General features: G+C 56.6%; 1 protein-coding gene across 1 annotated transcript in view; it reads left to right on the plus strand.

The window, feature by feature from the left end:
• Window positions 1-16,721, plus strand: part of LOC102456702 (putative cation-transporting ATPase 13A5) — a 60,478-nt gene that overhangs the window by 20,826 nt on the left and 22,931 nt on the right. Inside the window, exons 8-14 of the mRNA XM_025182497.3 lie at window positions 2,300-2,372; window positions 5,701-5,832; window positions 6,435-6,605; window positions 7,942-8,099; window positions 9,223-9,411; window positions 12,929-12,990; window positions 15,748-15,898. Coding sequence (XP_025038282.3) covers window positions 2,300-2,372; window positions 5,701-5,832; window positions 6,435-6,605; window positions 7,942-8,099; window positions 9,223-9,411; window positions 12,929-12,990; window positions 15,748-15,898 — 936 coding nt within the window. The remainder of the gene's footprint in view (window positions 1-2,299; window positions 2,373-5,700; window positions 5,833-6,434; window positions 6,606-7,941; window positions 8,100-9,222; window positions 9,412-12,928; window positions 12,991-15,747; window positions 15,899-16,721) is intronic.

Raw genomic sequence — 16,721 nt, forward strand, 5'->3', positions numbered from 1 at the left:
TGGCAGGGAAACCAGAAACAAGGAATGTTGATTGTTGCCTGTGTTGATTTGACTTTCCCTTTTAGTAAAAATATTTTTAAAAAGAGCAGCCTGGTAGCACCTCTGGGTCTGTCTTCACTGCCACCCAAGTTCGAACTAGGGTGGCTAATGGAGGCATTCGAACTTGCACATGAAGCCTGGGATTTAAATATCCCGGGCTTCATTTGCATGTTCCTGGGCAGGCGCCATTTTTAAATGCCCGTAGTTCGAACTCCCTGCCTGCGGCTACACGCGGCACGGACTAGGTAGTTCGAATTAAAGCTCCTAATTTGAACGACCATTAAACCTCCTTGCAGGTCATCTGAAGAAGTGGGCTGTGCCCACGAAAGCTCATAGCACCAGCTACATGTTTTGTTAGTCTATAAAGGGCTACCAGACCATTTGTTGTTTTTTAAGTTTATCCTGCACAGACTAACTTGGCTCCCCCCTGAAGCACCTTAGTTTAAGCCACCAATAAAAATGGCCTTAAATCTTTTAGGCCTTTGAATTATGAATTCATGTACAGGTTGGACCTCCCTGCTCTGACACTCTTAGGACCTTGCTGGTCCTGAATGAGGGGATTTGCCAGAACAGGGGAGGTCCCTCCCCTCATCGTCTCTTCTGAACTGCTGCCCCTTCACCCCCACTAGGGCTCCAGCACGATGCCACTGCTGCCTGGCCAGCTGTTGCACCCTGGGCTGGAGTTTTCTAACTGCCGCTAGGCCGGAGCTTTCTAGCTGCCGCTAGGGCTGGGGCTGGAAATCCACAGCAACAGCCGGCCCCCCGCTACTGCCCAGCCACTGGGGCCAGAACTCCCGCTGTACTGTCCTCCCCCTCCCCAACAAAGGGCTCCCAGCTGAGCCTGCCCTGCCGCGCTCCTGCCCCGTGGTCAGACCTCCCTATTCCTGGGCTGTGTGGCCCAGGAACATCCTGGAGCAGAGAGTCCCAGTTAAGGGAGGTACAACCTGTACTTACAGGAACTGAATTCAAGTACTGGTGACAACGGGCTTTGCTCTGCCATCCACTGAGAGAGGCAGTAGATTGTCCATGCTGGAGTAGACTGTCACTGAGCTACTTCCAGTCTGTTACTGTAACAGCCCAAATGTGCAGCACAATCCTCACGCCTGGCGTTCCAACTGGAGTGCGCACGTGGAACCCACAAAACCACAATGGGCTGCGGGGGGCACCCTGTGCCCGAGGGGACTCTCTGTGTGGCCCAGGGGGCATTTTGTTACTGCTGCCCAGGCACAGGGTTGCCAGGTGTTGCTGGTTCCCATCTGCGTAGTTGTTTTCCAACTAGTATCACTAAAGCCACACAGGTACAGCAAGGGCATGTGAAGTGAGGGGCAGGCCGGTTACACACAGCACTGACAGCCAGAGCCGTGCGCTCCCTCTGCAGCCAGTGAAGGCGCTGCTACGGCCCCGTCCGCTCAGCCCGCAAATTCCAGGTGTGCAAGTGCAGCTAGCAAGATCGTCTTGGTTCCAACAGCCTTGTGGCCACTGAGATGCAGGAGGCCACTCACGCGGCCCCTCACTAGCCTGGTTGCCCATCGCTGGCAGGCAGTGTGCTTGAGCGAGTCAGAGCCCAAGCGTTCAGCCTGACGAGTGCTGTGAGCCAGAGGTCTCTCCCAAGTGGCCTGATTAGGAAGGCCATGCCTCTGAGTAGACTTTAAGTTAAGGCGACCTACCCAGCTACAACACTGTTTGCAGCCCAAACCAGCGATAATTCACCTCATCAGTTTAGAACTCTGGACAGGCACGTTCCTAAGTCGGATTCCAACCAGGCAGCCCCCTGCCATGTAGACACTCAGCTAAAAAGATCAAAGTTTTAGATTCCGGGTCTGGTTTTTCTGCAGTCGTAATCTCTGTAATAACTGGATATTGACCCTCAGGTGTTCTACTGAGCCATTTCTTGCAGGGAAAAACATGAATCAGTGTGTGGAAATTCACTACTAGGGACTGGAAATGTGACTGAAAACAGCAACGGGCTCATTTCCCAGTGCTGCAAAGCAGGAGTAACTACTGATGTGAAATTGGCATAAGTAGAAAATCAGGTTCACATCACACTACGGATTTTTCTGTTGCCTGACTGGGGGCAAACACTTTCAACACATTTCCTGATTGGTAAGGGGAACAGCGGGAGTATGAATCTTACCACTCGTAATCCAATTAAGTTAGTTTCGCTGTTACAAAGCTTACCCGGGTCACTGAAGTACTGTATAGTGTATTGCCTGGCACAAGTACTGGTATTTTGACACTTAATTTGCTGCCTAATCCACAGCAATCTATCAAGCTCCATGACCTTGTTGAGGAACACAACAAAGTCCAGATTACAGCATGCACAAAGGATGAAGGTGAGTGACAGCCGGTTGGCTTTCTTCCCCCTTCCCCTTCTAATTCAGTGGAGGGGGGGGGGGGGGAGGGAGGGCTGGTGTCAAACTCTGCCGTTGGAAGTACACAGGCATTATTCCAGGACCAATAACAAAGTGGGTAAGTAATTCTAGAATGCAGTGACTAGGAAGCAGGCCGTGTACATGGGAGACCAGGACTCAATTCCCTGTTTTACTACAGGCTTCCTCCCCTCAGTTTGTCTCTCTGCACCTTGGTTTTCACCTACAGACAACCCCCCAACATCAAACCAATTCTTTCCAGTCACCACGCAGCACACCTCCCTCATAATCATCCAGGAACCCAGCCCTGCAATCAGCCCTGGTGCCAACTCTGTCCACACATCTGCACCAGCGATTTCATCACTCGACCCAACCACATCAGCCCCAAATCAGAGGCTCATTTAACTGTGTGGCGGCGCGTCGGGGTCCCCCACCTCCTGCACCCTTGTAGTGGCACGAACAGACTCCACCAGCCAGTAGAACAGAGGGAGTTTATTGCTTCTCCAAGATACAGCACAGCACAGATGGAATCTGGTTACAGGAACTGGGGCTAGGAGGCCTCAGTGCCCTCCCTTGAGATGGGGGGTGGCTGGGCCCTACAATCCCAGCCCTCCTCCCTAGCTCCTTCTCCCCTGCTTCCCAGACCAAAACTAACTAATTAACTTCCAGCCCTGCCCCCAGCCACGGCTCCACTCCGCCTTCTTCCCATTGTTCCGCTCCCTGGGAGATAACTGGTCAGACAGGTTCTAAGCCCCCTGGCATAACAACTCATCCCCTGCCCTGCTGGGCCGTGCTACAGACAGCAGCCAGTTGAGGTCAACCACAGCGCGCTGCCCAGCATAGCAACCAGCAAGGTACCCCCCACTACATCACAAACTGCACATCCACTAATGTGATCTATACCATCAAATGCCAACAATACCTCACTGCCATGGATATTGGCCAGACTGGTCAGTCTCTACGGGAAAGAATTAATGGGCACAAATCAGATCTCCGCAAAGGCAACACACACAAATATGTTGGAGACACTTTAACCTGCCTGGACACTCATTAATGGATCTGCAAGTCACAGTTTTGTTTCAGGCCAATTCCACAAGCCAAATACACAGAGAAGGGTTGGAACTTAACTTCATTCACAAGTTTAATTCTTATACAAATGGTATGAACGGGGCTATTGGCTGGCTCACACACGACCTTCCACATCCTACAATTTAACCAACCAACCCAACAATGGAGGTGCTAATTGTTCTTATCAGCCTCCTGTAACTATTGGAACCATCTACTCATTGTCTCTCTTTTTTCCTCCCCTCCTTTTTTCTCTCTCCCCGCCCTCTCCCCTCCCCTTATTTATTCTTGGATCTGGACTTCTAATGCTCTTGTCATCTGAAGAAGTGGGCTGTGCCCATGAAAGCTCATGATCCCATCTCCATGTTTTGTTAGTCTGTAAGATGCTACTAGACTACTTGTTGTTTTTTAAGTGGTGTTGGTGTGATGAGAATTATGCCCTACCTCCAGAGATCATAGAATCATAGAATCATAGGACTGGAAGGGACCTCGAGAGGTCATTGAGTCCAGCCCCCCGCCCTCAAGGCAGGACCAAGCTCCATCTACACCATCCCTGACAGATGTCTATCTAACCTGTTCTTAAATATCTCCAGAGAGGGAGATTCCACCACCTCCCTTGGCAATTTATTCCAATATTTGACCACCCTGACAGTTAGGAATTTTTTCCTAATGTGCAATCTAAACCTCCCTTGCTGCACTTTAAGCCCATTACTCCTTGTCCTGTCCTCAGAAACCAAGAGGAACAAATTTTCTCCTTCCTCCTTGTGACACCCTTTTAGATATTTGAAAACCGCTATCATGTCCCCCCTTAATCTTCTTTTTTCCAAACTAAACAAGCCCAGTTCATGAAGCCTGGCTTCATAGGTCATGTTCTCTAAACCTTTAATCATTCTTGTCGCTCTTCTCTTACCCTTTCCAATTTCTCCACATCTTTCTTGAAATGTGGCGCCCAGAACTGGACACAGTACTCCAGCTGAGGCCTAACTAGTGCAGATGTTATGAGGCTGAGTCCATGAGAGATTGGGAGGTGCTCAGATGCCTTGGACCTCCCTGGTCCGGCACGGTGGGGGCATGACCGGTCCTGAATGACTAAATTTGCCAGACCAGGGGAGGTGTCCTCTGCCATGGGCCCTGAGCCAGCCAACCCCCTGCCTGTGACCCCCTCTCCCCTCTCTGCTGCCACCAGCCCTGTCCCACCTTTGGTGGTGGGTTCTCCAGCCCTGGCCCATGCTGGTGCATGCAACCAGATTTCCCCACCCCTGTGCTGGGCTTTTCCAGCTCCTGACCCTGCACTGCTGCTGGCTGTCAAGATTCTCCGGCTCTGTGCCACTGCGGGCTGCCACAGGCAGCTGGGCTTCTCTGGCCCTGGACTCCGGGCTGCCGTGCCTGAAATTCCCTAGCCCCCGGCTCCGCACTGCTGTGGGCTGCCGGGTTCTCCAGTCCCTGGCTCCAGCACTGCTGTGGGGCTCCTCCGGCCTCACTGTCCCCAGCCTCGGCCGGGCTGCTCGCCCTCTTGCCATTCAGCTCCCGGGGCTCTCTGGTCCAGGAACATCCATGGTCCGGCAGGACCACAGATGTTGCCAGACCAGAAAGTATCGGTTTTCACAGGTGCAACCTGTAATGGGGCCATCGGTACCTTTGTCAGATTCTCTTATGTCTACGCTAAAAGATGCCGTTGAATTTATTAAGGTCGATTTCTTGTCACCCAGTTTTGTAAAGTTGAAGATCCATGTCTCTTCTGTGTGCAAGAATTCAATATAGTTCAAAGCCATGCGTTCCCAGTGGGGAGACTGCTGTCGAATTTGAGAGCAATGCACTCTGGGTAGCTATCCCACAGTGCGTCGCCAGTTTGCATTCTGGGTTACGCTCCCTCTGTATGCTGGTACCAAAACCAGATGTTCTCTTGAAACATCTGGACTCGTCTGAACTCACATGGTTTCATTGTTTAGAAAACAATCGATCTTTTGCGGATAAATTTGATCTGAACTCCTAGTGTAGATCAGCCAAGGCAATTTACAGACATTAACTAATTAGTCCAGACTATTACTTTGAGGTAGGCCGGTAGACATGTTTCTTCACTTGTACCACTATATATACACGAGTGCAATTCCTCCAAGACAGCAATGTAGAAGAGCAGTTCGGCAGTAAAGTGCAGACCTTACTATGCTCCTGTGGGTCACGACCTGCTTGTAAGTGAACGCTCGCTTCCTTTTGTGTCGTATGACAGGGTGCAAAAAGCTGGAGTCTCGCTATTTGGTCCCAGGAGACATCATTGTTTTAGACGAAAGGAAGCATTCTTTGCCGTGTGATGCTATCCTGATAGACGGAGGCTGTATTGTGGACGAAGGCATGCTCACAGGTACACACTTGGCTTCTGATTTCTCTCGTGTCTCCAGGCAGCCCTTTGCTCTCTTTCTCAGGAGGTGTGGTTTCATCCGTTCCGAGTACAAATGGTTTATCATAAATCCGAATGAGCTGATGCAAACCAGGGAAAGATGGTGTTTGGAATAATGTGCAATCTCGTTGGGAAGGGCTTTGATAAATTCTAAACTGCCCCGCATAACTCAGTTTCTTAAAAATGCAACCAAGTCTATGAAAGTATTGTCAGGGACAGGAAGTTCAGCAATACAGACTCTTCTTTAAAATGCTTGGATGCTGAACTGAGGTCCACGTGGGCAGACAATATTACACTCACTTCAGGAGCAGAACGCACTGTTACCCATATACTTACAGTGGCTATCTGAGGGCAAAGTCTGCCCCAAGTTTTCAGACTGAAAACTACCAGGGAGGTAGGTGTCTGAAGTGCAGGGCTGTTAAAAATCACAGCCATCAGTCTGTCCATGAATTAATTAATTAAAAATCCTTGACTGGAAATGTGCTCTGCATAGCTATAGAGATATATCTCCAGAGACAGATGGACTGAAATACACCCTAACTGGAACTATACCACACTATCTTTAGGTGAAAGTATTCCGGTAACTAAAACCCCTTTGCCCCATACGGAGAACACCAACTCCTGGAAAACACACAGTGCCGAGGATTACCGAAGACACGTCCTCTTCTGTGGAACGGAGGTCATCCAGACGAAGCCCTCCGGCAAAGGCCCAGTGAGAGCTGTTGTACTGCAAACTGGTATTTATTTTGGAGTTTGTCAGGGCGGTGGGGGCCAGGAGGAGCAGGGAACGTATCTAAAGCTGTTCTCTCTACAGCCCTGGTCCAGCCCATGCCAGAGACCGAACGTTATTTTCCCTTCCGATGGCTCTGCACTGGGGGTCTCAGTCCAGTTCCTAGTGGGCAGGGGCCACATTCCAGACCACCGGTGTCCCTGGGCTCCTGACGGCAGTCCCAGTAGACAGGCCTGGGATTTTCCTATCTCACAAAACCCTCCGGGGCCTCGTTTACACCCAAAAGCTTTAGCCAGACCCGTAGGAATGGGCACAACCCACAGCTGTGTCCGTGCCAGGTTGCTCCGTAGCAGTGTTGCTGTTCCCACCCGGGAAGGGAAATAAGATGCACACGCCTTTCTGCCTGTGCCTGGCATTCACACTAGCCTTTGCACAGGTACATGTGTGGCATGAAATCACACTAGTTTGGGAAGCACAAGAACTGTGCACACCGGGCCTAGGGGCACTGCCAGGACAGCTCAGGAAGCTTCGTGCTCTCCCTCTCCTCTCACCGACTCCGGTCTCCACGGCTGCCACCGTAAACGCCTCCCGAGAAGAGCTCTCGCTTCTCCTGTTCAATGGGCAGGGGCTGCTCTGTTTTGGAAAGAAATACGCTCAGCCAGCTGCAGTCTGGGTTAGTGATGGCAGGTGGCATTCATGGCCCGCCCCAACCTCACACACAAAGGCTGAGCGACCGATCTCACTGCCTCGCTGGGGGGAGGTGACGTCTCTGCTGCCACTGAGAGAGCCCCGCCCGGGGCCCACAGGCTGGTGCGAGCAGAGCACAGGTAGTGCACTCAACCCAGCCGGACACGGGGAAGGGAGGGGGCTATAGTGGAGTTCAGACTGGAGCTTTCACTTTTGAGCCCACGCCACCCTGAGGCACAAGGCGGAAGCTGGGTCAGCACGGCTGGGCTTAGCATGCTGGGCTAGCAGAGTCAGTGGGCCCAGGCTGGGAGCTGGCTTCCAGATGCAATAGACAGACCTTATGGACGTCAGCCCAGATCCACAGCAAAGATCCTGTGCGGTTGCTACTGCAGCCCTGGTTCAGAGCAGGGGTGCAATCTGCTTCCTGGGGCACAGAATGCACGGAGGGATCCACCACCTCCCATGTTAAGGTGCAAGACTGGGAGGACTTGGAGGGTCTTTGCCGCCTGGTGAATTTCACCCTCCATGAGCTGGCCAGACATTGGTGTTGAGACTTTCTGCAAGCGAGTCCAATACCCGCAATGTGCTGACGCATTGTGCTCAGCCTGCCCTGCCCTTCGATAACACATACAACGGGTGGGGTTGTCTTGCTGCAGGGTTCAACACCGCCAAAGGCTATCTGGTGAGGTCCATCCTCTACCCCAAACCCATGAATTTCAAACTCTACAGAGATGCCTTCAAATTCATCATCGGCCTTACACTGATCGGTGTGCTCGGACTGATCTACACAGTGTGTGTGTATGTGCACCACAAGGTGAGCATCCGCAGCGTTGTACGGGAAGGCCTTCCTGCCGAACCCCAAGGCAGGTGTTGGCACTCGCACCAGTCAGACGGCTTCGGCTGAGTCCCAGCTGTCTGACCTTCCAAGAGCGAGAGAAGGTAGAATATCAGCAGTTCAGCCCGGGATTCCCTGGAGCAGTTTCTCAGCCTTTCCGTGCTGGCGACCCCTTTGGACTTACTATCCCTGCCCCCCCACAAAGACTTGAGAAAATGGCGACCCCCCATCTTAAATATGGTTCCATAGATTATGAATAACACTCCAGGCCGTCACTCTGGGGAGGGAGCCTGATCCCGCTGCCCAGGGCTGAAGCATGTATTTCAGCTTTGCCGGACTCCCTCTGGTGGGGGCCCTGGGCAGCTGCCCTGTTTGTCATCCCCAACTGACGGCCCCACACTTGCGACCCCAGGAAACCCGCCCCCCCATTGAGAAACTCTGCTCGGTAGGAAGGGACCAAGGCACGCGCATGCTGGGGGAGCTCGCAGCTCTGCAGGGAGTGCGAGTGTAACAGGCTGGCTTTGTGCCAGTGATCACACCCTTCTCCCGAGTGACTGCCAGCTACTTACTGGGCACCTAGAACCGCCCCGCGACAGTGACCCACGTGGTAGGGGCTGGTGGTTTTGATGCTGGAGGCCTGGCTCTGGACCTGGCTAGTTATAGTTGGCCATTTTCTGACTTCCCTGGATACAGCTGTGGCAGTGACATGGTAGGTAGGGAAGAGGAATTTTTACCACCGCCCTGTATAACCCAGAAGGTAACAGTACCGCACCTTCCTTAATGGGGCGTGCTGACCCTTGCTCGTGCCCGTGGAGCTGCACCAGCCTTTAAGAAGAGCCTAGAAGTGCAGACGGGCTCTAAGGGTCATGAGCGCTGCCAGGCAATGATACTGGTGCTATAGTCACAGCCGAACTGTACAAACTGCAACGCCGACTCCAAAATAGACACGGGAGGCATTGAGGTGGCTCATCTGGGATAGCGATGGGGACCCAGCACCTAGCAGCGTCTCCTCCTTTCCGAAGCCGCAGACAACACAACGCCTATAGCTACGTATGCGCAAAGCCGTCCCCATCACGGTTCGCCGTGTTCCTTTCTGTTCCAGAAACCAGCCGCTGAGACAGTGGCCATGGCTCTCCTCCTCTTCACTGTCTCCGTCCCTCCGGCCATTCCCGCTGCTCTGACCACGGGCATTGTTTATGCCCAGAAGAGGCTGAAGAATAAGAAAATTTTCTGCATCAGCCCCCAGCGGATCAATATATGCGGGCAAATCAACCTGGTCTGCTTTGACAAAGTAAGACGCTCGCTTCGGCTTCCCAAGCCTCCTGCAATGGGCGACAGCAAAGCTTTCCGTGGCTTGGGTGGTTTTCTCTAAAATGTTCTTGCTCATTCACAGCCTAGAAATCAAGTCCGGGCTGCTTCCCTGGCTATGCTGGAGAAGGGCCAGTACGAAGCCTTCCAGGCACAATGCTTCTTCTTCAGGGAGCTAACGGCGGGGGAGGGGGTATTAGCCACACAGGCATGCGTGCCACCACCCAGCCTGCCTGCCAGCCAGGGCGCTGAGCCAGCTCGCTGGCATTGTGGGATCTGGGCTTGCCTGGGAAGCACCACCTGCGACAAAGGTCATGGGGTGACCGCGCCCGCCCCCCGCCCCAGTACAGCTTAGCACCCACAAGCCCCGTTTTCCAAGTCTCCTGGGCCTTTGAGCATCTCTCACGGGGCCTGTTCCCAGGAGGAGGCCGGGCCCCTCGCCTGTGACCTCAGCTTCACAGGGCTCACACTTATCTCCCCGCCTCAGGCAGGGACAATGAGTGCAGGGGCTCTGTGTAGGGCTGAAACTGGATCAAATGTGGACTCACCCCCCTGGCGGAGACTGCCTCCAGACTGGGACCAGACCACGGTCCCCCGTCCCCCCCAGAGAGCTGCCTCCAGACCGGGACCAGATCACGGTCCCCCGTCCCGCCCGGAGCACTGCCTCCAGACCGGGACCAGACCACGGTCCCCCATTCCCCCCGGAGCGCTGCCTCCAGACCGGGACCAGACCACGGTCCCCCGTCCCCCCCGGAGCGCTGCCTCCAGACCGGGACCAGTCCACGGTCCCCCGTCCCCCCCGGAGCGCTGCCTCCAGACCGGGACCAGTCCACGGTCCCCCGTCCCCCTCCGGAGCACTGCCTCCAGACCGGGACCAGACCACGGTCCCCCGTCCCCCCCGGAGCGCTGCCTCCAGACCGGGACCAGACCACGGTCCCCCGTCCCCTCCGGAGCACTGCCTCCAGACTGGGACCAGACCACGGTCCCCCGTCCCCCCCCCGGAGCACTGCCTCCAGACCGGGACCAGTCCACGGTCCCCCGTCCCCCCCGGAGCACTGCCTCCAGACTGGGACCAGACCACGGTCCCCCGTTCCCCCCGGAGCACTGCCTCCAGACTGGGACCAGATCACGGTCCCCCGTCCCCCCCGGAGCACTGCCTCCAGACCGGGACCAGACCACGGTCCCCCGTCCCCCCCGGAGCACTGCCTCCAGACTGGGACCAGTCCACGGTCCCCCGTCCCCCCCGGAGCACTGCCTCCAGACCGGGACCAGACCACGGTCCCCCGTCCCCCCCGGAGCGCTGCCTCCAGACCGGGACCAGACCACGGTCCCCCGTCCCCTCCGGAGCACTGCCTCCAGACCGGGACCAGACCACGGTCCCCCGTCCCCCCCGGAGCACTGCCTCCAGACTGGGACCAGACCACGGTCCCCCGTCCCCTCCGGAGCACTGCCTCCAGACTGGGACCAGACCACGGTCCCCCGTCCCCTCCGGAGCACTGCCTCCAGACCGGGACCAGACCACGGTCCCCCGTCCCCCCCGGAGCACTGCCTCCAGACCGGGACCAGACCACGGTCCCCCGTCCCCTCCGGAGCGCTGCCTCCAGACCGGGACCAGACCACGGTCCCCCGTCCCCTCCGGAGCACTGCCTCCAGACTGGGACCAGACCACGGTCCCCCGTCCCCCCTGGAGCACTGCCTCCAGACTGGGACCAGACCACGGTCCCCCGTCCCCCCCGGAGCACTGCCTCCAGACCGGGACCAGACCACGGTCCCCCGTCCCCTCCGGAGCACTGCCTCCAGACTGGGACCAGACCACGGTCCCCCGTCCCCCCCGGAGCACTGCCTCCAGACTGGGACCAGACCACGGTCCCCCGTCCCCTCCGGAGCGCTGCCTCCAGACCGGGACCAGACCACGGTCCCCCGTCCCCCCCGGAGCACTGCCTCCAGACTGGGACCAGACCACGGTCCCCCATTCCCCCCGGAGCGCTGCCTCCAGACCGGGACCAGACCACGGTCCCCCGTCCCCTCCGGAGCACTGCCTCCAGACCGGGACCAGACCACGGTCCCCCGTCCCCTCCGGAGCACTGCCTCCAGACTGGGACCAGACCACGGTCCCCCGTTCCCCCCGGAGCACTGCCTCCAGACTGGGACCAGACCACGGTCCCCCGTTCCCCCCGGAGCACTGCCTCCAGACCGGGACCAGACCACGGTCCCCCGTCCCCTCCGGAGCACTGCCTCCAGACCGGGACCAGACCACGGTCCCCCGTCCCCCCCCGGAGCACTGCCTCCAGACCGGGACCAGACCACGGTCCCCTGTCCCCCCCGGAGCACTGCCTCCAGACCGGGACCAGACCACGGTCCCCCGTCCCCCCCCCGGAGCACTGCCTCCAGACCGGGACCAGACCACGGTCCCCCGTCCCCCCCCCGGAGCACTGCCTCCAGACCGGGACCAGACCACGGTCCCCCGTCCCCCCCCCGGAGCACTGCCTCCAGACTGGGACCAGACCACGGTCCCCCGTCCCCCCCCGGAGCACTGCCTCCAGACCGGGACCAGACCACGGTCCCCCGTCCCCTCCGGAGCACTGCCTCCAGACCGGGACCAGACCACGGTCCCCCGTCCCCTCCGGAGCACTGCCTCCAGACTGGGACCAGACCACGGTCCCCCGTCCCCTCCGGAGCGCTGCCTCCAGACCGGGACCAGACCACGGTCCCCTGTCCCCCCCGGAGCACTGCCTCCAGACCGGGACCAGACCACGGTCCCCCGTCCCCCCCCCGGAGCACTGCCTCCAGACTGGGACCAGACCACGGTCCCCCGTCCCCCCCCCGGAGCACTGCCTCCAGACCGGGACCAGACCACGGTCCCCCGTCCCCCCCCCGGAGCACTGCCTCCAGACCGGGACCAGACCACGGTCCCCCGTCCCCCCCCCGGAGCACTGCCTCCAGACCGGGACCAGACCACGGTCCCCCGTCCCCTCCGGAGCGCTGCCTCCAGACTAGGACCAGTCCACGGTCCCCCGTCCTCCCCAGAGCACTGCCTCCAGACCGGGACCAGACCACGGTCCCCCATCCTCACCGGAGCGCTGCCTCCAGACTGGGACCAGACCACAGTCTGTCCCCCCTCTCTCTGTCCCCCCCGGAGCACTGCCTCCAGACTGGGACCAGACCACAGTCTGTCTCCCCTCTCTCTGTCCCCCCCGGAGCGCTGACTCGGTTACACTTTCCCCGCCTCCAGACTCACCTCTGGCTCTTTCTGTGGTTTCACACTACTCTGGTGTATTTGAACACGGGGTGGATAATTTACCTCCAGGCACTGGAATGCGCCTGGAAACAATGGGCCAGGTTTACAGAACCGCACTGTGCAGGGTGTACGTGGCCACCGGAGGCAAGCTGGGAATTTGGCCCACAAGGGGGCAGACGCGGGTGCAGTGAGACTTACGCCCGCCTTGGAGAACCAGGGCTTGACCCGCTACTAAAATAATCAGATGTTTGTTTGAACCTAGACGGGCACCCTGACAGAAGATGGGCTGGACCTCTGGGGGCTGATCCCTTCGCAAGGACGCAGGTAAGGGTCTCTGTCCGCGAGTGGGGTTTGTATTTTGGGGTTGTGTTTAGTGACGGGCAGATCTCAGATACATTGTCTAAACAGAGTCCACGGGAACCTTACGCAGCAGGGAGCTGCCTCAAACGCACAGCTGTAGTGAAGAGAGGGGCAGTGTGGGCTAGTGGCTAGGACACTGGCGCGGGACGTGGAGGAGCGGGGCTCTCTTCACAGCTCATTCACCGGCCTGACAGCAAATTGTTTTGCTTCTTTCACATCCCTTGTTATTCTGTCTTGTCTAGACAACTGTGTCCCCCCCAAGTGCTTTACAAATAAATGCAGCCGCTACCTGGGCCACTGCTGACACCCAGACCCCTCAGCGGCTGCCAGCCGGACTCGGCAGACTTCACCGTTCAGATGCTGGCCCTGTGCAGCAAGCTGCATTGCAATCCTATTCCAAAATCCTTGGCCAGCCCAAGGTGACCAGTGGTGCGTAATTGCACAGCTTGTTGATTGTAGCAAAACCAGCAGCTGTTTATTGTTCGTTCCAAGGGGGGATAATGGGGCAGGTCGGCATGGTGACCTTCCCCTCCCCCTTCCCTGATTGGCTGCTTGGCTTGTATTGTGCATGTGCCCACAGACTGAGCATGCTCAGTAACACTGCTGAAGCCGGCTGCCCTCACTACACCCTCCCCTCCACTATTGTCAGGCCTGGGTGGCCATGCACTGTCTATATTCCATTTAGCTCAGGGGGCCAGCACGTGCATGGTATCAACATCCCACATGTTAGCAGTGGTTGCCAAGGTAACAGGTACTTCAACAGAGATGAGATAGTCGTACCATGGTGAGTGATGGAGTGAACTCCTGGTGAGAGGGAAAAACGATATTCCCAAGCCCCTCGGGACAGAGACAACTGCTCTCAGCTGCTCATTCGAGAAGGTTCATTAGTGCATGCCACCCAATAAAGGATTTCTTGGAAAGGATGAATCCAGGAAGTAATGCATTCCCTACCCGGCTCCTGTGCTTGAGCCAAGAGAGGTCGCATGCACAATTCTCACCAGACAGAATGTTTTGTTTTGCCGAGAGCAACGAAACCTCGACAAGGAAAGTAGCCCCAAATAACGTCCCGTTTATTTCCCGTGAGGTAGTTGGGCGTTTCAGTGCCTGCTCATGTGACTAAGGAAACAAAATTAGCTGCACGTACAAACAGCTTTGTATTCAGTGTTGTTGTTGCCCTGTGGCTCCCAGGCTACTAGAGAGACAAGAAGGGGCAGGTGATATCTCTTAACGGCCAGCTTCTGTTCTCAGCTTAGCTAAGTTCTGCTAAGCTTACACCGAGCTCTTCAGGCCCTGCCCACCAGGGTGTCTCACCAGCAGAGGCTGGTCCAATAAAAAATATTTCCTGCCAAAAACCTGACTTGTATGTACTAGAAATTCTATAAGGTGCAACGGGAGCACCATTCAGAGTTGGATGGGTGAGGGACAGCTTTCAGTGGAGACCCAGGGACAGAACCCCTGGACTTGGTGTCTGGAAGATGTAGATCCTGGGGAGGTGTGATGTGACAGAGGGACAGCCAAGCCAAATTTGGGTGGCATTGAACAATCCTATGCTACAGGTTGCAGTGGCGCACATTATGGGGGCGGCTGGGCAGATAACCTGGGTCCTGCCTTAGCAAAATGCTGGTTTCTCCTTGACTCAGGCATCAGCGGGGCTGGGCAGAGCTGTGGGCCAGCCCCTGTGAGCACAGGGAGTGGGGCAATGCCCCTACGCGGCGCGCCTGGTGCCACCCTGCAAGGATGCCTGCTCCAGGCTGACTTTGCATATTCAGGGACTGCGGCATTACACTGCAGTGCTCAGGGCCTGGGTCTCTTCCGACTTAGCCCAGTGTAACTCCGTGGAGTGACACAGGTGTAAGCGACTAGTGAATCAGGTCCTCGCTTGCCCAAGCCACTAGCTTGGACATAACTCTCTGCCCTGCCGTGCTAACACACCAGAGTTCCCCGCGTGCACCAGCAGTGGCCTTTCAGAGCTGTGGCACAAGGGTGAATAGCTCCCAGTGCAAGGCAGCGGAGAATCAGGCACGGCAAAGGCAAGTGTGTCACGAAGACACTTCACCAGCGCTCCCTTGGGCTCCCTTGGGGCCCCGTTGGTGGGACGTTTGCAGCGGCGTGGCCGGGTCAGTGCCAGGCGAGAGCGAGACAAGCGGGGGAGGTGAGAGCTCTTTGAAAGTGGCCAGTAAGACAGAGAGAACCTCGCGCCCTTTTCCCCTCAGTGAGCTGGGCAGGCGACAGGAAGTGTCATCGCTCTGCTCTTTGTCTTAAGTGCCAAGATCCCTCTTTTAAGGAATTAAACCAGGTGGTGTCCAACAGGGCTCCACAGCCCTCTGGGCTGGTCTTTCCAGTCACAACCCAATAGAAAGTCGACGTGTAATGCTCCATGCTTATTATGTTTGAGACGCCTTTGGTTCGCCGAGCAGAGTAGACTTACTCCAGACAGAGGGGCCTAGACCCTCAGCTGCTGTACCGGCAGGGGCGGCCTTAGACTGAACCGTGCAATCTGCACCCCCCCTCCAAACCCCTCACTGATATTGCAGCACCATTTGGCGCCCCATTTAACTTGGTGCTCTAGGCGATCGCCTAGTTCATCTATACGAACGGGCTGGCCCTGTGCACAGGGCATTGCTCCACCGACGCCAGCCGAGAGGAACCTGCTTACCCCAGTGGAGGATCTGTCCCCGTGCACGTTAGGAGATGGGACACTAACGCTCTGTTTTCCACCAGTTTCCAGGAGGTGCACAGCTTTGCCTCTGGCCGTCCCTTGCCTTGGGGGCTGCCGTGTGGAGCCATGGCGAGCTGCCATTCACTCGTCCTGCTGGATGAGAAGATCCAGGGAGACCCACTGGACAAGAAAATGTTTGAGGGCACTTGCTGGGTAACGTGACTCTTCTGACTGCTTTGACAGTGTGCAAGTCCTGGCGGCACCCCCCAAGCCTGAGACATGCTGCACGCCCATGGCAGCCAAACAGAACCGTGCCTGGAGCACAGCACCGGCCACTGCTCCTGCCATAGGCTAGCCAATGGTACTAAATGCTGAGGTATTGTCACAGGTCTGCCTCTGCCCCGGAGTTCTAGCAGGTCACAGTGGGGGACAGGGCTCAAGATGGGGCTGTACATGCCTCTTGCCACCTGTTTGCTCCACTATGCCACTTCCTCGGCTTGCTGTGAGCGCTGGGGACAGGGAGGGGTTTGTTTGAGTAGGGAAGCCAGGTAAATAGCCCACTCTAAACCCCTCTTCCCCCGGCACCTGTTGGGGACAGAGAACCGTGGCCTGGGAGCTGGGGAGGGTGGTGGCCGTGTGGTCAATGTCAGCAAAACGTCCCATGTTAAGGGTCTCTTTTGAAACACTGCCTTGCAGGTGCAGCTGTGTTTTTTATATAAGGGTGTCACGTCGCTAGCACTCAGGAGACGTGGGTGTTACACGCTGGGATTTACCCACAGAGAACAGGTGTTCACAGCATGAGCCCCTGAAAAATTCAATTTAACATCATCATAAACTCCCCAGACTGCGGCTGTCAAGCCCCACCCTGCATGTCTAGCCTAATGCTCTGACTTAAGCAGGAAGGGTCCAATGCTCCTTTTTTCAGAGACTTACTGAACCTGTTTTAAACAAGGGATTTATGATGTAACCAACTGGTCCATTGTCTGAGCGAGTCTAGCTTTAACATCCACAAAGGTTGAATTTACCCATATTCCAT

The sequence above is a fragment of the Pelodiscus sinensis genome, chromosome 10 (genome assembly GCF_052426305.1).
Source record: "Pelodiscus sinensis isolate ZL-2025 chromosome 10, ASM5242630v1, whole genome shotgun sequence".
Lineage (NCBI taxonomy): Eukaryota > Metazoa > Chordata > Testudines > Trionychidae > Pelodiscus > Pelodiscus sinensis.